This window comes from Eschrichtius robustus, chromosome 5 (genome assembly GCF_028021215.1).
Source record: "Eschrichtius robustus isolate mEscRob2 chromosome 5, mEscRob2.pri, whole genome shotgun sequence".
Taxonomy (NCBI): Eukaryota; Metazoa; Chordata; class Mammalia; order Artiodactyla; family Eschrichtiidae; genus Eschrichtius; species Eschrichtius robustus.
The window spans coordinates 38365870-38390685 of record NC_090828.1 but is presented as its reverse complement, the minus strand read 5'-3'; the positions used below and the strand labels follow the sequence as shown (position 1 = coordinate 38390685).

The window sequence follows — 24816 nt, the reverse complement described above, 5'->3', positions numbered from 1 at the left end:
AAAAAAGTCCTCTAATGAGCATCAGAGAACCAGCTTCATGTCTGGGACTCTAGGAGAGCCCTGGTTTTCTTCCCCAGTTGAATGGGGGAGGGGAGGAGATTCTCTGATGATGGAGTGGAAAACTGCGCAGGTGACTGAAAAATTATCGGTGCCAGCTGACCATCAGTAACCTTGAGAAGGCTAAGCCAGCCTGGAAATAGGAAGTTAAAATATTCATGCCGAACATCCAGTGTTTACTTAATCAGGGCTAATGATTAGCTTCTTAATGAAATTTTACAAGCTCAGTTGGACACAGAAAACATTTGCTTCCCTAAAAGCAAATAGGTCTGTTTATACTGTAATCAGACATTTGGAGCACAGAAGACCCCCAACCCTCAGCAGTACAAAGGCGATTCTGTCTGGAGACTTCCGACCTTTTTATAAAGACAAGGGTGGTCAAAGTGTGATGGGAAAGGGAGGATGGTGAACAAAAAGTTGACCGTGAACACATCTACCACATTCAATGGTTTTGAAACCGCAGAATTTAATGCCACAGACTCTAACATAAACTGTGAGCATTTGCGCTAAACACAGCAGCTCTCACGTACAGGCGTGGATGACCAAAGGAAGTAACATAGTCAGCAGTGACTCCAGAATGTGCTTGGGAGGGCTTCGGTGTGACAGTCTAGCTGGAGCCGCTTTTGCATTTCAGGCCAACTGTTCTTACTTAGGTTATATGTAAAGTTCAATAAAACAGAGACAGGGAGGGATGAATAGGCAGAGCACAGAGGATTTGGGGGATAGTGAAACTGTTCTATATGATACTATAACTGCAGATACATGTCCTTATACTTTAGTCAAAACCTACAGAATGTACCACACCACGAGTAAATATTAAGGTAAACTGTGGACTTTGAGGGGAATGTCAATGCAGGCTCACAGACTGTAACAAATGTACTACTCTGTCCGGGGATGTTGACAGTGAGAGAGGCTGTGCATATGTGGGGACAGAGGGCATCCTCTGCTCCATTTTGCTGTGAACCTGAAACTGCTATTAAAAATAAAGTCTATTTTTAATTCAATAAAATAAAAAGTTTCTAAAGATGTTTTTAGTCATACTTTATATAAGATTGAGAAAAGATCAATTGCCCAAATCAAAAACTACTGTCATTATTATTATTGGCAGCTTGAAGAAGGAAGTTGATGAAGATGGTAGGTAGGTTTAAAAGCTCTCCCCCCATCACCACCCTCACACCTGCCCATGCACTTCCTGGCACTGTTGCTGAGGGTAGTAATCTATTGCTCTAAGAGTCCTGGCCACACAGGGAGCGTGCAGTAACAGGACGATTCTACTTCTATTGTAGCATTGACCATTTCCTTTGATAACATGGATAAATATCTGTCTCAGCCACCTGATTATGTGGTCCAGGAGGACCAGAACCCTATTCTATTCATCTTATAGTCCCAGCCCTGGCACAGTGCTGGGAACATGGTAGATGCTCAATAAACATCTGCTGATTGAACTGAAGTGAAACAGCCGCGGTTAGATAGTTAATTTAACTGCCAAATATGTTTTAAATAGTGTTTTTAAGTATTCAAGTTTAGTAGGGTTCGGGGACATATACCAATCGAATTTAAGAAATGCAGTAACAGGACCTGTTTTGAAACTGATAAATAGCTCATTAAATCTGACTGTATCTCTAGAAACAAGACATTCATGGGACAGCCCGGATGGATTTTTATGAGCAAAATGAAAAACAGGGTCAATCGTGTGATCCTTCTAGAACACTTTCACATTTAGCCAAGGTCTACTGAGTCATTATTCAAAATTATGGGTGATAAATCTTCCTTAACTTTTCCAATTGTACCTATAATTATATCTGCAAAATGCTTTATAAATAAAGCTTTGTCCTCTAACAAGTCTGCTTTTAATAGGAAGCTTGGAAAGGGAATATTTGAATGTGTCTTACAGAAAATCCAGGCACTGCAGTTAATCTGTACCGACGTGTGAAGTCAAGTTGTCATGCTGTTGCAAAAACAGACTTCCCTGACATTTAGAATCTTGTCAAAAGCCAAGAATTCTGAATATTACTTTAGGGCAACTCAATATATTTGTTCTCAAGTTTTCTCTCCTTAGGAGAAAAGCCATTAAAGGTTCTCTAATACGGGAGAACTATATATTGAAATATGTGATTTATCTCTGAGGGAATTCTATTTTTTTCCAGCTTCACTGAGATATAATTGACAAAAATTTAGATATTTGAAATATACAATGAGATGATTTGATATAGATATACATTGTGAAAAGATTCTCCCATCAAGTTAATTAACACATCTATCACCTCACATATTTACCTTTTTTTTTTTGTATTCCACATGTAAGTGATACCCTGTGGTATTTGTCTTTCTCTGTCTGGTTTATTGCACTTAGCATAATGTCCTCCAGGTTCATCCATGTTATTGCAAATGACAGGATTTCCTTCTTTTTTAAGGCTGAATAAGATTCCAATGTACATATATACCATGTTTTCTTTATCCATCCACCCATGCATGGATACTAAGTTTATTTCTACACCTTGGCTACTGTAAATAATGCTGCTATGAACATGGGAGTGCAGAGATCTCTTCAAGGCAATGATTTCTTTTCCTCTGGATATATACCCAGAAATGGAATTGCTGGATCATATGATAGGTCTATTTTTAATTTTTTGAGGAACCTCCATACTGTTTTCCATAGCAGCTGCACCTGCTTACATTCCCTCCAACAGTATAGAAGGGTTGGTTCCCCGTTCTCCACATCCTCGCCAGCATTTGTTACCTCTGGTCTTTTTGATAATAGCCATTCTAACAGGTGTGAGGTGATATCTCACTGTGGTTTTGATTTTCATTTCCCTGATTAGTAATGTTGACCATCTTTTCATGTACCTGTTGGTCATTTGTATGTCTTCTTTGAGGGAATTCTAGTTTCTAAGGTACAAAGAACAAAATCACAATTCCTTGAAAAAGCTACTGTTATAATTAAACGTATTCAACGGTGAGTAAAATTAAGTCTCTAAAATTACCATTAACAATGATTTTACTTTTACAAAGACTGCAAGGCTTATTGGTCCCCCTTCTAACTTATTTTTTTCTAAATGTATAATTTAATAAGTTTTTTTAAAATTTTAAAAATTGTGGTAAAATACACATAACAAAATTTACCATCCTAATTTTTTAGCCCATTTCTAGGATTTGTACAATTGTTACCACAGATCAGATTCAGATTCAGAGAGTTCATGACAAAAGAAGGGTAATATAGCCATTATTAAAAGGCTGTGGACCCACTGTGATAAAATCCTAGAAGGAATATTGTAGGAATATGAAATATATGAAGTAAATTCTTGTGGGCATGTATCCACATAGATAAATCTCGAACACATAACGTCGAACAGGAAAAAGCAAGTTACAGAGGATATAAACAGCTTGCTTAGTTAATGTATTTAAAGATACACAACACCATCTATTGTTTTGGCATCTGTGTACACACATGCACACACAGAGATTTAAAGGTATAAATAAAATTAGAGTATATAAAGACAAGGATGGGAAGGGTATTTAAACTTCAGGACAGTGGTTCCCCCTGGGGAGAGAGACATGGAGGGAGATGATGGGTCAGGAAGCCTAAAAGAGGCTTCATCTCTGTTCATGTGATCCTAGTTGATGCCAGATGAGGGTGATTCAATGGGAACAAAGCCATGTCCCAGCTCTCATGGAGCAGACATGCTAGACATGCTAGGAGGGAGACAGACAGAAGACAGAAAAATGCACTGTATATGTCAGGCGGTGGAAGTGCTAGCAAGAGAGGTTAGAGGCTGATGGAGGGAGCCTCTTTTACAAAGGAAGTTCTGGGACGGTGTCTCAGATAAGGTGGTGCTAATGCAAAGACATGAATGACACAAGGAGCATGTGTTTATATGAGGAAATCTCTACAGCTATAAAATTTCATTTTGTTTTTTTAAGTAAATATGGCAAAATGTTAACATTTGTTCCATTTCAGTAGTGGGCTCATGGTTGTTTTCTGAATGTTTGAAATTTTTCATAATAAAAGAAACAAGAAGATTAAAAAAAAAAAAAAAAAGCCCACTACTGTCAATTCTTGAAAGATTACAAGGAAGGATGTCAGACATCTCCAGATCCTTTCCAAATGGAGTATCTTGAGCCTGTGACTGCAGATCCTGTTTCCTTAGGGATCCTGCACACATTGGGGTCCCCTGAGAACAGTAATAACCCCAGTACTGGACAATGCTGCCTGGCCTTTAGGTTATGCATGCTTGCTTGCATAACCATCCGCCCCCCCGCCCACTAATTGATCTATCTATCCATCCATCCATCCATCTTTGCCTCCCAAATAAAACAAAGGCTTGTTCAAACACAGAGTGTTCCCTGTTTGAAAGGAAGAGGGCAGATGATAAAGAGACAATCCAGCACATCTGTTTTAAACAGAGGGAAAGGCATATACACAAAGTAAGTAGGGACACAAGATGTAAAGCAACATGAAGCATTGATGACAAAAGACAGGACCTCTAAGAGCTGGAGGGGAAAACACACAGTGTCTGTACTGGTGAGCTAAGAGAGCTGCCATTTACAACATGCTCCAGTGTCACCCTTCTCCTTCCCTCCTCCCAAATAGAGGGAGATGGTATTTTAGTGATGTTATGTTCCCACATGCACAGCAAAGCGGGAAGCGGGGAGGGAATCACAGCTACATGGATCTCTCAAACTCTTTTTTGGAAATAACATAAACTAACTAAGAAAATGTGAGAAAGCATATGGGGTGTCAGCTCTAGTGCTACACCTCTAGCAGGTATTTAATAAATATTTGGTGAATGGATGAATGTATATGCGGTTGCCTCACAGTCATATTACATAAATAATGTAGTTTCTTGGACTCAGAGTATTTCCCAGGTCACAAAAGTCTTTCAAAGGTCATGGCAAAGACTGTTGGTTTGCCCCAACATCTCTCTTTCTTTCATAAAAAAACAATTATTTTTAGCCGAGTACATGAACATATGATGAGGTTCTAGATAATACATAAGCAATCGTTTCCTTAGTGGAAGTGTCCTTGGGGTGGGGTGGGGGTGGAATCCCCTTCCTCCACCTTCCTGCTCTCTGGAATTTGGATGTGATGGCTGGAGCTCAAGTGGACATTTTGGACAATGAGATGGAAGCCACCCACCAAGGACGGCAGCACAAAAGGAGACAAAGACTAGCTCCTACCATCATTGAGTACAGGCAAACCTTGTTTTATTGTGCTTTGCTTTATTGCATTTTTCAGATACTGAGTTTTTTTTGTTTTTTGTTTTTTTTTACAAATTGAAGGTTTGTGGCAACTTTGAGTTGAGCAGGTCTATTGGTGCCATTTTTCCAGCAGCATTTGCCCACTTCATGTCTCTGTGTCACATTTTGGCAATTCTTGCAATATTTTGAAGTTTGCCATTATTATTATATTTGTAACGGTGATCTGTGATCAGTGATCTTTGATGTTACTACTGCAAAAAGATTATGACTCGCTGAAGGCTCAGATGATGGTTAAGCACTTTTTAGCAATAAAGTATTTTTTATTAAGGTATGCACATTGCTTTTTAGATGTAATGCTATTGCACACTTAATAGACTACATTATAATGTAAACATAACTTTTATATGCACTGGGAAACCAAAAAATTTATGTGATTTGCTTTATTGTGATACTTGCTTTATTGCAGTGATCTGAAACCAAACCCGCAGTACCTCTGAGGTATGCCTGTACCACGCTAGTCCGGGGACAGTCTATCTCTGTACTTGCACATAGGAAATAAATAAACTTCTATTTTATTCAAAACCACTATATTTTAGTGAAATAAGCTTTTATTTTACTACAAGCTACCATTTTACTATTATCCATTTTCTCTCTAATGCAGCCAAATCTAATCCTAACAGATATACACATAGCATCTCTCCAACCAAAACCTTATACAAAGTTTGTTATCATACTCATTTTATAGACAGGGAACTGAGCCCAGAGTAGATTAATTGACTCAAAAACACACAGAACCCAAGGCTTCTGCCTCTGAGCTAAACTTGGTACTCTTTTCCCTACACCACAGTTGCATTTTGGTGTGACTGATAGGGATTATGTACCAACAAATAAAGTATATCAAGCAGGGACATATAAGGGTTGGTTGTGAAGGTGTTACATCAAAAATTCTGATCAGGTGCATGTTGGAGAAGGAAAGCCAGGAAGGAGTTTAGGAAGGGGCTGAAGGAGAAGGAGAATGTGGCCTGTGTTACACTCAGGGTGACTTCGGAAAGTACATAGCAAGAAACCCACAGCTGCCCTAGACTGACTGCCAGGAACATCTCTTTAAGCAGAAAGTTGGCAACTGACTTGACTACAACCAGCTATGCAACCTCCTGGGGAAAAAAATCCCACCCAGCCCCGCAGGCTTCTACCCTAATTAAATAAAACATACATTTAAGCTCTTTGCATTTCTTTTCTTTTCAAGTCAGTTGCAATGATAATACATCTATAAAACTACAAATGGAAAGTCCTCTGGCTGTCATAATTATATAGTTATTTAACATTTGAAACCAAAAGCAATATTTCCTTGGTAAAAATCACAGCTGACACAACTAATTGATCTAAAATATATGTTATGTCCTTTTAATTTGCGCATATCTCTTAAGAATGATCTGGGCATGTGGTTCTCTCTGCCCAATTCATTTTAAATATGAGTTAGCTCTTTTCAACAAAGCTTTAAATGTTTTTTTTTCTGATTATGAGTATATTCTCATTATAAAAGAAATTAGAAAATAAAGAAGCCCAAAAAGCACCTGGAAACTTTCACTTGATTTTTACCCTAATCGAAACTAGCAATCAAAAATTATTTTTCCATAATTTATGATATGACATGTGGTTCATAAACCTAAGTAAAAAGACATGAAATTATATGATATTGCCCTCTAGAATCTCATTCTTACACATTTCCAGTCTTAAATGCCAATGAATGGGGTCCCCCCTTGAAATTCCTCCAAAGAAGGAAGCATGATGGTAGAAGAAAAGGACTCTACTGAGATGCCAACATCTCCCACCACCACGAGAAAGGCCCCTGTCACGTAATAAAAGGCGGGAGCACCTCTCTGCTTATCACTATGGGTAGTAAGTACCACACCATTGAAGTATGCGCTATACTTATTCAAACAAATATAACAAGTGCATTTTAGCAATCATATCCTTATACTAAATATGAACCACTTTGGAACCTGGTTTGTTGGTTTTCTTGTGCATGTGGCTTCTTGATATAAATGTATTAGTCTTTATCATTTATCAACACAATACTTGGTCAGTGTAAAAAATCTTAATAACACACAAAGGAATAAAGAAAACAGCGGAAATCCTACTACCCAGATTCAATCATAATTAACCTTTTGGACCTCTTCTTAAACTTATATGCACACATGACATATGCTGTTTAGCAACTGGCTGTTTCACTCAAAAATATATCTTGAGGGACTTCCCTGGTGGCGCAGTGGTTAAGAATCCGCCTGCCAATGCAGGGGACATGGGTTCGATCCCTGGTCCGGGAAGATCCCACATGCCGCGGAGCAACAAAGCCCGTGTGCCACAACTACTGAGCCTGTGCTCTAGAGCCCGTGAGCCACAACTACTGAGCCTGCGTGCCACAACTACTGAAGGCCACGCACCTAGAGCCCGTGCTCCACAACAAGAGAAACCAGCGCAATGAGAAGCCTGCGCACCGCAACGAAGAGTAGCCCCCGCTCGCTGCAATTAGAGAAAAGCCCGTGTACAGCAACGAAGACCCAATACAGCCAAAAAAAAAAAAAAATAGACCTTGAAGATCTTACCCATCAATAAATATATGTAATAGGTAAAAATTGCTACAAATCACCCCTTTAAAAGATGGTATGATATTACCACATATGGATATACTGTAACATATTTCAGAAATAAACTACTGGTAATTTCTAATCTCCTGTTATTATAAACTACAGAACAACAAGCATTTTTTGTATATATAGTTGTCCAGTGATTTCCCTTAGGGTAAATTCCCCAGCGTGGTACTGCTCTGTCAAAGGATATACTCTGTTGAATGTTGATACAGATGTCAAACTGCCCTCCAAAGGCTAGTACAAATCACACTTTCCCCAAAAAGGCATCAAAGTGTCCCTTTGTCTACACCCTCCTTGAGATCTTAGTTTCATCTTTGCTGATTTGACAAGTAAATAATGGCACCGTATGGCTGTCATATGAATTCTTAGATCTCAGGTGAAATTGAGACTGGACACCCTTTCATATACGTGTTGGCTATCTACAGTTTCTTTGGTGAGTGGCCTCTGCATATTCTTTGCCCATTTCTCTATTTGGGTGTTTATCTTTTCCTAAATAATTTGCAAGAGTTCTTTATATATATGAGGAACATTAACACTTTTCACATATATTGTACATACCTTTAGTTTATCTTTTAACCTTGTTTACGGAGATTTAATATACAGAAGTTTACAGTTTTTATATATTCAAAGGTATCTTTTCCATTATGATGTTTATCTTTGCTATTATGCTTAGAAAGTCCTCCCTCACACCAGGATTAAAAAAGTATTTCCCCTCTTTCCCTGCCGCCGCCGCGGAGCCATGCGGAGGCGGAGGCGTGGGTGCACTCAAGATTCGGCTCCACCCGTAACCCACCGCCATGGCCGAGGAAGGCATTGCAGCTGGAGGTGTAACGGACGTTAATACTGCTCTGCAAGAGGTGCTGAAGACCGCCCTCATCCACGATGGCCTAGCGCGTGGAATTCGTGAAGCCGCCAAAGCCTTAGACAAGCGCCAAGCCCATCTCTGTGTGCTTGCATCCAACTGTGACGAGCCTATGTATGTCAAGTTGGTGGAGGCCCTTTGTGCTGAGCACCAGATCAACCTGATTAAGGTTGATGACGACAAGAAACCAGGGGAATGGGTAGGCCTCTGTAAGACTGACAGAGAGGGAAAACCCCGCAAAGTGGTTGGCTGCAGCTGTGTGGTGGTCAAGGGCTATGGCAGAGTCTCAGGCCAAGGATGTCATCGAGGAGTACTTCAAATGCAAGAAATGATCAAATAAAAAAACTGGGCTCTGGGCTTCCCTGGTGGCACAGTGGTTGAGAATCTGCCTGCCAATGCAGGGGACACGGGTTTGAGCCCTGGTCTGGGAAGATCCCACATGCCGCGGAGCAACTGGGCCCGTGAGCCACAACTACTGAGCCTGCGCGTCTGGAACCTGTGCTCCGCAACAAGAGAGGCCGCAACAGTGAGAGGCCCGCGCACCGCGATGAAGAGTGGCCCCCGCTCGCCACAACTAGAGAAAGCCCTCGCACAGAAACGAAGACCCAACACAGCCAAAAATAAATAAATAAATAAATTTAAAAAAAAAACAAAAACAAAAACTGGGCTCTTGTTCCTCAAAAAAAAAAGTATTTCCCCCCTTGTATTCCATTACTTTCATCTTTTTATTTTCTACCTCTAGAATTTATCTTGGTATAAGAAATTAGGGAAGGATTCAGCGTTTTACCAGCCAGTTGTCTCAACACCATTTATTAAATAATCCATTTCATTCTCGTAGTTTCAAATGCTTCCTTTATTTTATACCAAATGACCATATACACTTGAGTCTAATTCTGGACTCACTATATCTGTTTCACTGATTTGATTGTCTATTCCTATGCCAGTAACACATTGTTTTAATTTCTATACTTTTGTAATTTGTTCTACTATATTTGGTGAAATTCTCTCCTCACCGATTTTCTTTTTCAAGAGTTTCCTCATATATTTATTCCTCTGGATAAAGTTTAGAATGATCTTGTCAAGTTTCCCCAATCCAAGTCTTACCACCAAAATCAAATGCACTGAATTTATACATTAATTTCTAACAAGTGAGTCTTCTTTCCATCTGAGAATGATGTAGCTCATTTATTCACATTTTCATCCTTCCCCCAAACTTAGCAGCTAACGTGGAAAACCATAACCCTTTATCCTAGAGATGTTCACATTTTCAAGCTATTTACAAAGTACATCTTTTAATTCAAGACTTTTTTGTGCTGTAAAAATGTCTAGCAACTGTAAAATAATACTAATGCCATTATACTTGGAATTTTTCCATAGCTCCAAAATACCCATCTCTACTATCTGGAGGGTGCACGTCAAATACCCTTATAAGATTTCTCTTTCATGGAGGATGGCTTTCTGGCCTCCAAGGCCAGTGCTGGAGAAATGGGGCCTCAGCTGCTAAGCGCCCCGGAGGGCAATTAGGAGTGATGCTAACCAGACCTGCCTTCACACATCGTAAATGCCCTGAAGCCACATCGCTGCAGCTTGCTCAGAGCCGTCTGGAGTTCATGAATCATTCTCTACAGGACATAGGTCATGGCTTCCAAACCACAGCCCCACATCCTGGGCAGTGGTCCAACAAGGAGCAGGGTGACAGTATTGCCTGGCATAGGCTGAGAGATGGGCACCTACCCTCAAGACAAAAAGCACCCCTCCCAGAGCTGTGAAGGGGCTGCCAGCCTACCCATGGGCCAGGCAGCCAGAAGTGCTGTCCATGCTTGCAGAACACGGGTCACTGCTCTCCCCAGAACCCCGGACCCTCTGCTTCAGGACCATGCTTTAGATTTCCAGATGCAGGTGGCCAGAGAAACCTTAACTGTTAAATATTTGCCGATCTCATCCACAGTTAGCAAAACGGTGGCCGGCAAGCTGGATTTGGCCCACAGATGTGTTTTCTTTGGCCTGAATGATGTTGGATCATTTTTTTGGAACCAACATTTAACAATTTAGAGACTTCCTGTATTTTCTCTTAAAAACTTAAGTCTGGGCCACGCTGCGCCTGCATTCTTGTGCAGGAACATTCAGTGAGAGTTGAGAGGGTCATCACCCCCAGTGACAGTGTGCTTCTGCATTTATGGAACTTTGCTTTGGGGGTTGTCCCCCTACCCTTGCTTGCAGCCTCCTTGCTCCCAGCAGTTTCTGATTTAGGTCTAATTTAGAGGGTGTACAGGTCTCTAAGCTAACAAAACACCTCAAGTCTTTATCCCCCATATCAAATTCCTCATTAAAAAAGAAAAAATCAAGTAAGATATATGTAGGTGAGGGAAAATACACAAAAATCTAGAAGTTTAAAAGCCCGTGCTCTACAGTTTGTATTTCTCATGTTCTCATGACATGATAGAATGAAGCTGAGACAAGTTTAGAGAGGACATTAAATTTATCACTCAAAGTTCTTTAGGTAGAGTCAGATTGCAGCCTTCTGGATGGATTCAAAAAATATATTCTATTTTTAAAAGAAATAACGCAAATTTCCAGTTATAAAATAAATAAGTCATGTGGATGTAATGTACAGCATGGTAACCATGGTTAATAATACTGTATTGCACATTTGAAAGTTGCTAAGAAAGTAGATCTTAAAAGTTCTAATCATAAAAAAAATTTTTTGTAACTATGTACGGTGTATTTTTTGTACGTATAGTAACACACACATGAGAACAAATTATAAATTTACTATTGATAATTTGTCTTATTTATTGCAAAAAATCCCCTCATCATACAATGTTGATACAGTTTCTTTTTTCTCACTTGGATTTTGAGACTAGCAGGCCACCATCCCCTGAATTACTGTCCGTAGTCAAGAACCACAGCTTTAATGCTTTTCTTCCCTTTTTTCACTTTAAGTACTTTGCTAACATAAGCTTAGCTTTCATCTCAAGATTTATTCTAGTAGATGCACACATCATCCCTTCCTACCCTGGAACTGAAGAGAGTAAGCAAAATGCACCAATATACTTGGGCCAGATCCTATTATGGCAAATAATAAACATTAACTGCTTGGAAAAATCTTTTTTTTTGTATAAAATAGATGCATTAAAATAATCAACACAGGGACAACCCAACTGTGAAAAGGCATTTCTGATAAACTATTGGGACAAAATAAAATTGAATATGCACTGGATATTAGGTGATACTGAGAAATTATTGAGAATTTTATTTAGTATGACAATGATTTTGTGTGTGTGTATATGTGTGTGTGTGTTCATTATCTGTTAGTGATACTTTAAAAATGAAATAAACTCCATGGGTTTGCTATCGCGTGGGACTTACTAATCTTAGAATTGTAGTTTTTCACAGTTTTAAGAGACTGTAAACATCACCTAGTCCAGGCATGGGAAGAAGATTTCAATTTATAGGCCAATTCCAATTTAATAGTGCTGTCCTGAGAAGGAATTTAGGCCTTTAAGACTAAGAGGGGAAAAAGAGGTCATGAACCATTAGCAATGCCAGCCAAGGGCACAAGACAGGAGAGTGGGGCAATGTGTGTTACTACTACTAGCTACCTTTAGAATCTCTAGTCTAGTGGTCTTTCAGGGAACTTAATACTTGTCAAGTCAACTCATTACTTCTTTAGACAGTTCTATGAAGTTATTTCTTATATTTTGACCTGAAATCTTATTTTCTGCAGCTGACAACCACGAGACATATAAGAAGAGCTCCACTTTAACTTGACAGTGCTTGAACTATTTCAGACAGTTCTCCTGTCCTTCCCAAGTCTAAAACATCACCAGTTTCTTCAGCCATTCCTCACTGGGCATGGTTCCTTCCCTGTCTTCACCACTCGCTATTGACAGGCACCGATTTGTCTCTGTCCTTGTTTCAGTGCGGTGCGTGGTAAAATGGTCTATTGATGTCATGTTGTCAGGACATAATCCCCAAAATGCCTTCACTGAGTTCAAATTTTGGCTTTCAGACTCTCTGCATTCATTTAGACTTCACATGCTCCACCTCAATTTAATTAGTCTGATGGAGGCGTCTAAATCTTTCTATTATCAGCTACAGCTGGGTCAACTTCAATGGCTTTCTCAGAACATATAACTGTCTTCCCACCTTTCCAGCCCCTGGCATGCCACCGGCCAGAGAAACCACAAAAAAGACTCAGAGTACCCTTCCCGATCCTTCAGTGGCTCCTCAAATCTATCTACAGATTTTCAATCTTATGAAGAGAACTTTCAATCTTACAACTGAGAACTGAGGGCCACTAACTAAGCCAGAACTATTTGGCAACTTGTCCTCGTTGGCAGAAATGAAAAATAGGCAACCACAAACTGGCTCAACATAAGTAATAAAGCAGGCTTAGTCATTCACTCAGCAAGTGTTGCAAGGACTGGACTGAGCCACTGAGCAAAGGAGAATGAATGACACAGCAATCATGTCATCAAACACATAGTTTCTCAAAAGTAAAACGCAGACATAAATAACTCAAGTAAAGTGATCAGTGAGGTGCAAAGAGCTATGGGAGTTGGGAGGTGGCACAGAAGGCAGCAGAAAGGAAGTTGAGAATCAGGCCAACTTACCAGAGGAAGTAGTAGGCCTGGAGGGAGAGGTGGGATCAGAACAGTGGGGAAGTGAGAAAAGAATAAAATACCAGTGGGTTGAGTAATTTGGTTTGGTTGACGCATAGGGTCCATGAATACTACCGCTGGGAAGTAAGGTTTGGAAAAACACACAGAGAGGCAAGGCTGGATGAGACTCTTCCTCTATCAGGATCAGCTAATCAAAGGGTACTTGTACCAAAGAACAGGCAACCCATCAAAAGATACAGACAGGTGGGGAAGAAAAAAGAAGGCAAAAAAGTCAGAACCTAAGGCAGAAAGGAAAAATTAAGTGAATAAATAGGGGTGAAGAGAGAAAAGCAAAAGGTGAGAAGGGAAGACAAATACTGTCTTCCCACTAACAAGAGGCTCCTCCACGATTTATTTCCCTTCCTTGACACTGAAATGTACTGAAGCAGCCTCTCTTCTATCCTAAAATGAAACTCTAGGCTTAGATTTCTAATCCTTATTTATCTTCCACCTCCCTATGCCCTTTATTAACAACCACTTCCCCTAAACTGCCTAATCCACCTCCCACAAACAGTCCCTGTGACTGATCCCTACGGAGCGTTGGCAAAGGAAAATCATGAGACGAAGAGGACAGCTCAGTGTCTCCAACACACCTGGTAACAGAGTAGGGGAGCAAATGATCTTTACGCTCACCTGAGACAAGGGAACGGGAGACACGAAGAGGGAGTCTTAAGAGGTGAGAGTGGTGGAAAGGGGCTGTGGACCCAGAAGAGCCACACGATCAACATAAAGAACTCAGGCCCCCCTTGGGTGGGTTCATTCACTCATTCAACCACTCATTCATTCATTTATTCCTCTCCTTCCCTTTATCCCACCCTTTTCTGCTGCCACACATCCAACAGGCTACAAACACAAATCAGCTTCCTCAGTAGTCTCATTAGTCCCTCATGATTAGGCCCCTACATAGTGTCCTGGATTTTCCCTCAGAAATACACCAAGGTGTGATTTCTCATTTGTTGCCTTCTCTGCCATGATGTAAGCTCACGAGGGAAAGAGCTGTCTTCTCACTGCTGTATCCCTAGCACCTAACACAGGGTCTGAACTCAGTAAACAACTGTCGAATGAACAAGACACTGTACAGACAAGTAAGAGGTATTCCCTAGAATTATCTAAGACCAAAAATTGGTGTGGCCAAAATTGCTAATTGTTCACCCAAGTCCCTGTTCTCTGACTCTTTGGGGCCACAGCTACACTAATTTCCCAACCTCCCTTGTAGGTAAGTTTGGCACGTGACTGAGTTCTGGGCAGTGGGACGTGGGTGGAAGTGATTAAGTCACTGCCAAGCGGACCCATAAAAATCCTCCCATGCTTTGCCTCCACACTCTTTTTTCCTTTCTGGTTGGACTGGAGACAAACCCCTTGAGTGACCTTAGAAGCTACATGTTGATACCTGGGACTCTATGTGGAAAAGAGCCACCCCTCTAATCTGTTCATAAGAGAACCAACCTTCTCCTATGTTTGAGCCATCAGACACTTAGGAATCTACGTGTTCAGGAGTAAACCTCTCTAATTCAGTCACACAGTTAGGTGACAACTCAAGTTAAGCTCCCCTAATCTTTACCAGCCAGCGGCCGTTTGTCACTTTCCTAAGGAGAAATAAAGGCCATTCAGAGGACAGTACAATCTTTCTTGGGATGTGTGACTGAACAAAAGTCCTGTTTGCTCACGATCATCAGGAAAAGCCACAAAACAGGCTGGGCAAATTATGGTGATGTCAGAACAATAGATGATCAGCTTCCTTGCCTCGCCTCCTCTCAGAAGTACAGGGCCCCGCAGGCCCTGCACAAGGGCCCAACTGCCTTCTCAAGTAGTCTGGCCCTGTCCTCATCTGTGCTTACCTTGCAAAAATGTCACAGCACATTGCTCCGTTGTTTTCAGTGCCAGCTGGCGAGAAGCGGCCCAAAGCTTTTTCAAAAAGCCACGGCAACCTACACTGCCACAGAACAATGGCTGCACCAATGACTCGCCTTCTGAATAAAGCATTCAGCCGACCGGATAGAGATGCAACCTCAGACAGAATTCATTTCCCGGTGGCAAAGCTCTCCTTACCCCGATGTGTCTGACTCTGTTGTGCCTACCGAACACTAGAGACTTCAAAGAAAACTCCTCTCCCCGATGGACTGGAGCATTTAAGTAATTGAGTTACATTAAGAAAATTAGTAGCATGTACTGTACATAATTGCCTGTTTAATCTAGGTCTAGAAAACTATTAACAGGGTAAATGATTGACTAACTCTTTTCACCTTTCTTCATTGCAGGTTTCTTTATTTCAAGAACTTCCAGATCCAGTGGTTCTTAATCTTTGGGGGGGTCATAGACCCGTTTAAGAATTTGATGAAATGCCTTGACCCTTTCACAGAAAAAAATATGTCCACAAGTGCACACACATATTACATACGATTTCAGGGTGCACACAGAATGCCAAGTCCATCCACTGATCCCAGGTTCATGGACCCTCCAGAGCAGAGGGCAGCAAAATTTCCCTCTAAAGGGCCAGAGAGTGAATATTTTTGGCTTTTCAGGCCACATACTGTCTCTGTCACAGCGACTCAACTCTGCTGCTGCAATATGAAAGCTGCGCTGCCCGTATTACAACCAAACTTTACTTGTAGATATCAGAATTTGAATTTCATCGAGTTTTCCTGTGTCACAAAATATTCTTTTTTCATTCTTTTTTCGGCTATTTAAAAAATAAAAACCATTCTTAGCTGGTAGTCTGTACAAAAACAGGTGACAGAGCATAGTTTGTCAATCCCTGCTGTAGGGCAAGGGTTCTAGAGGTACACATTTTCTGTCTCTATTTTCACTAACTTCTAATGGAAACTCCACGTTTCTTCGCATTATGAATGCGGGCAGCAAACCTCAGTAGTGTCAGCAGAAATCACATTCATACCACATTAGAGTGGTAGCAGGTAGCACAAAATATTCATCAGGCTCACCACTATTTTTAAATTATGGTCACTATTAGATCTCCTACTGTATCTTGCCGTTTAAATGTGCTGATAAACACATATGTTATTATAGGAAAAATTTGATTTGATAACTGAATTTCAATATAATTGATTTCCATTCGAACCCTATATATTTTATTTAGTGCATTTAAAAACAGAATTCTGAGAAGCAGGACAGGGCTTTCACCAGACAACAAAGAGGTCCATGGCACAGAAAAGGTTAAGAGGGTCTGAGCCGGCAAAGCCAGAGCATCTCCTACCAGAGCATTCACATCTTCCGTTTTGTAGATGAGCATCCGTATCTCCTCTGGATCACCGCTGAAGATTGCTTGGACCAATGGTGGCTGTAAACACAGGAGAATTTGAATTAGAACTATAATTAAATAATTGGATTGCATTCAGATGCAGATGGCTAGAAGATATGTTCCCCAAAAAGTTTATTCAACAATTATCAATTGGCAGACAAAGATGAATATGGCTCAGGCTCACCCTCACTCGAAGTCTAGTAGGGGGTGTATTTGCATAAAGAATTAACTATAATATGATTTGAAAGCCATGACAGACAGTCACATCTAACCTGGGGCTATGAGCATAACATGAAAATCAACCCTAGTTGGAGATGTCCTTGAAAGGCCCTTAAATTACCTATCAAGGAAACTACCAAATCTATGCTTTTGTGCACAGAGTCCCCTGTCCTTCCGCCATCTCTCATTAGGCAATGTTCCCTGGTCCCTGTAAACAATTCTGTTCCTAGAGGATGTCAATGGCCACGTTTCTGGCCTCCTGAACACTTCTTTGTCGATGTTTGGACAACCCTTTAAATCATTCCTGAATGCTTCCCATAGCTTTAGCCAACAAGCACTGAGTGTTTTAGAGGTGATTACTTCCCATCTACTTAAAGTAAGTGGTTATTCAACGCTAACATTACTGTTTGTCATCTGTAGTAGAATAAAAAATAAATAAATAAATAAAAATTTAAAAAAATAAAGTAAGTGGTACAATGGCGGGGTGGGGAGCAAGAAGGGAGGCATTACTGAGCAGGTATCGTTGAACTCACCTATATTAAACAAGACCCAACATATGGTAGAAGGATTTGTAAAGCTTGATGGAAACCCGGCCGAAAGAGAAACTGTCTCTGCTTGGGTGGTAGGGTGAGAAGAGTATCCAGAAAAGCTTCATGGAAGGCACCTTAATGAATGGGTTTGAGTGTGCAGACAGGGAAGGAAGGACATGCAGGCAGAGGGATCGTGATGTGCAAAGGTGTGGGTATGCAAATCCATGTTACAAATGCTGCCATCAACCTGGTGACCAGGGTGTGGGGGGAAGAGAGGAAAAGGCGTGGGCTCAGAGGTTGGAGTTGGGCTTGCCCACATGGTAAAGGATCCTGTTCAAAGCCAGTTCTGCCACTTGCCAGCTACATGTGGTGCCCACTTCCCATGTGTAATCTGGGGCCGAACATGATCTTCACTGCCCAGCCCTTCAAACGGTTGGTATTAGGAACAAATGAGATAATATATGGGAAAACCCTCTGTAACTCTACAACCCTACACAAATAACAGATGTTTTCACTAAGAAATGTTTATGATGCCGATACAGGCTATTTGACTATTTTTTTTCAAACTTTAAAAACCTTGGCAATAACACACACACACACACACACACACACACAGACACACACACTTACTTACAACTTTTGGAAATATTTCAGTCCTAGTAGGCAATAGGATGATGGCAGTTTCTCAAACTTGTCTGATGGTAAGAATCACCTGAGATGCTTGTTAAAACTGTATTCCCAGATCCCTTCCCTGGAGATTCTGGGGTGGGATCTGAGAACCTAGATTTTTAATAAACACCCACTTAGTTCTTGGGAACTGGAGAGCACTGGCCTAAGGTGACGAGGTTAGCGTTATCTGCCTCAACCGCTCCCTGTGCAATCTATGTGAGACTCCAAGTCCTGATTTTCCCTACAAACTTTCTTTTCTCTTTTTTACCTTCCTGTTGCCTCTCTTACATGTTTTGATGGTGTTCCTTGTTATCTGGGGGGACCAATATAAGTATTGTCAGTAGGAATATAGTAAGATTCCCTGAGGAAACATTATATAAAAAATGTTAAATTGCAGATAAATATTTCCATATGCCAGGAATTTGTCCACAGTCTTCCCTCTGCCATCGAAGTTTCCAGCGAGTGGACATTTGTATCTCTTTTTTGTCCCCAATATTCTCTTAATCCTACCTTCTTGCCAAGGTGTATGATTCAAAGATAGTTTCTCAAATTGCCAACAATTAAGTAGCAGGAAAGAAGTCTTGAAAAGAATGCAAGTTTGACTAGTTTGGTGTCAGCTGGCACTCTGCCCAAGACAAGGACTTCCTTCCCACACTTGCTGACTACCTGCTAACCACGTCTCCAAGCTATCTGCCCCATGGCAAGGGCCATATTTCATGTAAAACAGGCAGTCACACAAAGTCAGGATTTCAACAAAAATATTGAATCTTGTGTATCTATTTCATAATTCTCTATCTGCTCTGCTTGTGGTCAAATGCCTGTGTATACTTTTCCACCTTTTTGAAACTTAAGAGAAAGCAAATAACAAACCCCAATAACAATGGGATGACAAGCAGAGGCAGACAAGATTTTAGTGTTGAGTCAACAGTGGTCAATCAACAGTTGAGAAGTTAAGATTCTGAGACACAAACCCATCCCAGTTTAATGCACCACTAGTTAGTCACTTTAAGGAAACAGAGCTAGGTAAGCAAAGCCTCTCTTCACTCATGAGTCTAAGGAATGCGTGAAGATATTCAGTCCTCACACCCCTCAAGAAAGACAAGGGTTCCAAGCTATGGCTGGAATGTTCCCAAGGAGAGCCACCCTGTAATGCTGCCAGACAAAGATGCCAGCACAGTCCTTCTTCAGGGAGTGGTATGTGGAGCTTCCCAGCCCTGGTCTCTCAGACTGTTGGAAGGGTATCATCAGTGCAGAGAATTCCCAGCAGAGAATGGTATGCACACTTCCCCAATGCCTCCCAGCTTCCCTCAGCTAAAAGCTGCTTTGGGAAGCACTGTCAACGCCCAGAACTCCTAGCATCCATTGGGGAAGAAGCTGAGCCATTGCTGTAACTCTTCCAAAGCTGCAGTCACATACATACATGAATATACCCACATGTACATGCCTACATTTGCACATGTATGTACACATCTGTATCTACATTCATGTGTGTATACACAGAGATACGTGCTGATTCACGCACGAATCCCTCATACTCCCTGTGGAATAGAAAACTGCCGGTTCCCCAAAGCCCGAAGTCTTGCTAAATGGACATCTCCACCCCAGCCGGGCTGTGCGGCCACTGTGACATCACTGTCTTCACAATTGTTAATCCAGGCATTATGAGATTCCAAACCAGAACTTCACAGGTACATGCTTTGCTTGAACGGAAGCCGTGTGTTTGCATGGATGTAGTTCTTAAACTAAATTTCTGTAACTCTTGAGCCAATGGTATTTAAAAAAAAAAAAAAACCAGTACGGGTGTTTCTTTTTTTCTCCACACTCCCAAATAAAACATGCCCATAGAACATTTTGGCATTCCCTTTTGTTGGGATTTTAATCGGATCCTGCTCTTTTATTTTTCCCTAGGTAAACACTTGCCCTGAGAATAAATATTTTGAAAAATATTTCTAAATACTGTCGCTATTACATGATTTTAAGAAAGGGGGGGATATTCTAAATACAATATTCTTGCTCATAAGTACCAAGTACTTATATTCTGTTGACTATTAATTTGGCGATCACTGTATCTTTTTTTTTTTTTTTTTAATTTATTTATGGCTGTGTTGGGTCTTCGCTTCTCCGTGAGGGCTCCCTCCAGTTGCGGCAAGCGGGGGCCACTCCTCATCGACTCTTCATCGTGGTGCGCATGCCTCTCACCATCGCAGCCTCTCCCGTTGCGGAGCACAGGCTCCAGACGCGCAGGCTCAGCAATTGTGGCTCACGGGCCCAGTTGCTCCACGGCATGTGGGATCCTCCCAGACCAGGGCTCGAACCCGCGCCCCCTGCATCGGCAGGCAGACTCTCAACCACTGCGCCACCAGGGAAGCCCCACTGTATCTTTTACACCTTTTGCCTTGACCTTGAAAAGGTCTTACTTGCAAAAGAACAGAGTCCTAAGCCTTGGCATGTACAAAAATTTTTTAGAAGTTTCACACATTTCAACGCTAGCATATACAAAATAGGAGTGCTTTGTGTGCAAATTTGAATAAACACAAATTTATTACAAGGGTCAAAGTTGTGAAAAACAAATAGTGGCAGGGAACAGAAGCAAGAAAAACTACAATCCTGCAGCCTGTGGACCAAAAACCACAGTTACAGAAAGATAGAGAAGACGAAAAGGCAGAGGGCTATGTACCAGATGAAGGAACAAGAAAGAACCCCAGAAAAACAACTAAATGAAGTGGAGATAGGCAACCTTCCAGAAAAAGAATTCAGAATAATGATAGTGAAGATGATCCAGGACCTCGGAATAAGAATGGAGGCAAAGATTGAGAAGATGCAAGAAATGATTAACAAAGACCTAGAAGAATTAAAGAACAAACAAACAGAGATGACCAATACAACAACTGAAATGAAAACTACACTAGAAGGAATCAATAGCAGAATAACTGAGGCAGAAGAACGGATAAGTGACCTGGAAGACAGAATGGTGGAATTCACTGCTGCGGAACAGACTAAAGAAAAAAGAATGAAAAGAAATGAAGACAGCCTAAGAGACCTCTGGGACAACATTAAACGCAACAACATTCGCATTATAGGGGTCCCAGAAGGAGAAGAGAGAGAGAAAGTACCAGAGAAAATATTTGAAGAGATTATAGTCGAAAACTTCCCTAACATGGGAAAGGAAATAGCCACCCAAGTCCAGGAAGCGCAGAGAGTCCCATACAGAATAAACCCAAGGAGAAACACGCCGAGACACATAGTAATCAAAGTGGCAAAAATTAAAGACAAAGAAAAATTACTGAAAGCAGCAAGGGAAAAACGACAAATAACATACAAGGGAACTCCCATAAGGTTAACAGCTGATTTCTCAGCAGAAACTCTGCAAGCCAGAAGGGAGTGGCATGATATACTTAAAGTGATGAAAGGGAAGAACCTACAACCAAGATTACTCTACCCGGCAAGGATCTCATTTAGATTTGATGGAGAGATCAAAAGCTTTACAGACAAGCAAAAGCTAAGAGAATTCAGCACCACCAAACCAGCTCTACAACAAATGCTAAAGGAACTTCTCTAAGTGGGAAACACAAGAGAAGAAAAGGACCTACAAAAACAAACCCAAAACAATTAAGAAAATGGTCATAGGAACATACATATCGATAATTACCTTAAACGTGAATGGATTAAATGCCCCAACCAAAAGACATAGACAGGCTGAATGGATACAAAAACAAGACCCATATATATGCTGTCTACAAGAGACCCACTTTAGACCTAGGGACACATACAGACTGAAAGTGAGGGGATGGAAAAAGTTATTCCATGCAAATGGAAATCAAAAGAAAGCTGGAGTAGCTATACTCATATCAGATAAAATAGACTTTAAAATAAAGAATGTTACAAGAGACAAGGAAGGACACTACATAATGATCCAGGGATCAATCCAAGAAGAAGACATAACAATTATAAATATATATGCACCCAACATAGGAGCACCTCAATACATAAGGCAACTGCTAACAGCTATAAAAGAGGAAATCGACAGTAACACAATAATAGTGGGGGACTTTAACACCTCACTTACACCAATGGACAGATCATCCAAAATGAAAATAAATAAGGAAACAGAAGCTTTAAATGACACAATAGACCAGATAGATTTAATTGATATATATAGGACATTCCATCCAAAAACAGCAGATTACACGTTCTTCTCAAGTGCGCACGGAACATTCTCCAGTATAGATCACATCTTGGGTCACAAATCAAGCCTCAGTAAATTTAAGAAAATTGAAATCATATCAAGCATCTTTTCTGACCACAACGCTATGAGATTAGAAATGAACTACAGGGAAAAAAACGTAAAAAAGACAAACACATGGAGGCTAAACAATACGTTACTAAATAACCAAGAGATCACTGAAGAAATCAAAGAGGAAATAAAAAAATACCTAGAGACAAATGACAATGAAAACACGACGACCCAAAACCTATGAGATGCAGCAAAAGCAGTTCTAAGAGGGAAGTTTATAGCTATACAAGCCTACCTAAAGAAACAAGAAAAATCTCAAGTAAACAATCTAACCTTACACCTAAAGAAACTAGAGAAAGAAGAACAAACAAAACCCAAAGTTAGCAGAAGGAAAGAAATCATAAAGATCAGAGCAGAAATAAATGAAATAGAAACAAAGAAAACAATAGCAAAGATCAATAAAACTAAAAGTTGGTTCTTTGAGAAGATAAACAAAATTGATAAGCCATTAGCCAGACTCATCAAGAAAAAGAGGGAGAGGACTCAAATCAATAAAATCAGAAATGAAAAAGGAGAAGTTACAACAGACACCGCAGAAATACAAAGCACCCTAAGAGACTACTACAAGCAACGCTATGCCAAGAAAATGGACAACCTGGAAGAAATGGACAAATTCTTAGAAACGTATAACCTTCCAAGACTGAACCAGGAAGAAACAGAAAATATGAACAGACCAATCACAAGTCATGAAATTGAAACTGTGATTAAAAATCTTCCAACAAACAAAAGTCCAGGACCAGATGGCTTCACAGGTGAATTCTAGCAAACATTTAGAGAAGAGCTAACACCCATCCTTCTCAAACTCTTCCAAAAAATTGCAGAGGAAGGAATACTCCCAAACTCATTCTATGAGGCCACCATCACCCTGATACCAAAACCAGACAAAGATACTACAAAAAAAGAAAATTACAGACCAATATCACTCATGAATATAGATGCAAAAATCCTCAACAAAATACTAGCAAACAGAATCCAACAACACATTAAAAGGATCATACACCACGATCAAGTGGGATTTATCCCAGGGATGCAAGGATTCTTCAATGTACGCAAATCAATCAATGTGATACACCATATTAACAAACTGAAGAATAAAAACCATATGATCATCTCAATAGATGCAGAAAAAGCTTTTGACAAAATCCAACACCCATTTCTGATAAAAACTCTCCAGAAAGTGGGCATAGAGGGAACCTACCTCAACATAATAAAGGCCATATATGACAAACCCACAGCAAACATCATTGTCAATGGTGAAAAACTGAAAGCATTTCCTCTAAGATCAGGAACGAGACAAGGATGTCCACTCTCACCACTATTATTCAACATAGTTCTGGAAGTCCTAGCCACGGCAATCAGAGAAGAAAAAGAAATAAAAGGAATACAAATTGGAAAAGAAGAAGTAAAACTGTCACTGTTTGCGGATGACATGATACTATACATAGAGAATCCTAAAACTGCCACCAGAAAACTGCTAGAGCTAATCAATGAATTTGGTAAAGTTGCAGGATACAAAATTAATGCACAGAAATCTCTTGTATTCCTATACACTAATGATGAAAAATCTGAAAGAGAAATTATGGAAACACTCCCATTTACCATTGCAACAAAAAGAATAAAATACCTAGGAATAAACCTACCTAGGGAGACAAAAGACCTGTATGCAGAAAACTATAAGACACTGATGAAAGAAATTAAAGATGATACCAACAGGTGGAGAGATATACCATGTTCTTGGATTGGAAGAATCAACATTGTGAAAATGAGTATACTACCCAAAGCCATCTACAGATTCAATGCAATCCCTATCAAATTACCAATGGCATTTTTTACGGAGCTAGAACAAATCATCTTAAAATTTGTATGGAGACACAAAAGACCCCGAATAGCCAAAGCAGTCTTGAGGCAAAAAAATGGAGCTGGAGGAATCAGACTCCCTGACTTCAGACTATACTACAAAGCTACAGTAATCAAGACAATATGGTACTGGCACAAAAACAGAAACATAGATCAATGGAACAAGATAGAAAGCCCAGAGATTAACCCACACACCTATGGTCAACTAATCTATGACAAAGGAGACAAAGATATACAATGGAGAAAAGACAGTCTCTTCAATAAGTGGTGCTGGGAAAACTGGACAGCTACATGTAAGAGAATGAAATTAGAATACTCCCTAACATCATACACAAAAATAAACTCAAAATGGATTCGAGACCTAAATATAAGACTGGACACTATAAAACTCTTAGAGGAAAACATAGGAAGAACACTCTTTGACATAAATCACAGCAAGATCTTTTTTGATCCACCTCCTACAGTAATGGAAATAAAAACAAAAATAAACAAGTGGGACCTAATGAAACTTCAAAGCTTTTGCACAGCAAAGGAAACCATAAACAAGACGAAAAGACA

General features: G+C 40.3%; 1 protein-coding gene and 1 pseudogene across 7 annotated transcripts in view; one reads left to right on the top strand and one right to left on the bottom strand.

Annotated features, from left to right (window-relative positions):
• ANKRD44 (ankyrin repeat domain 44) overlaps positions 1–24816 on the bottom strand; it is a 329081-nt gene that overhangs the window by 184720 nt on the left and 119545 nt on the right. For 6 of the 7 annotated variants that reach the window (XM_068544732.1, XM_068544730.1, XM_068544733.1 and 3 more), the window contains exon 2: positions 16645–16728. In XM_068544732.1, the coding sequence (XP_068400833.1) occupies positions 16645–16728 (84 nt within the window). Of the gene's footprint in view, positions 1–16644; positions 16729–24816 lie in introns of those variants that run through there. The other variant, XM_068544735.1, reaches the window with a different exon arrangement.
• Positions 8638–9116, top strand: LOC137764807 (small ribosomal subunit protein eS12-like; annotated as a pseudogene).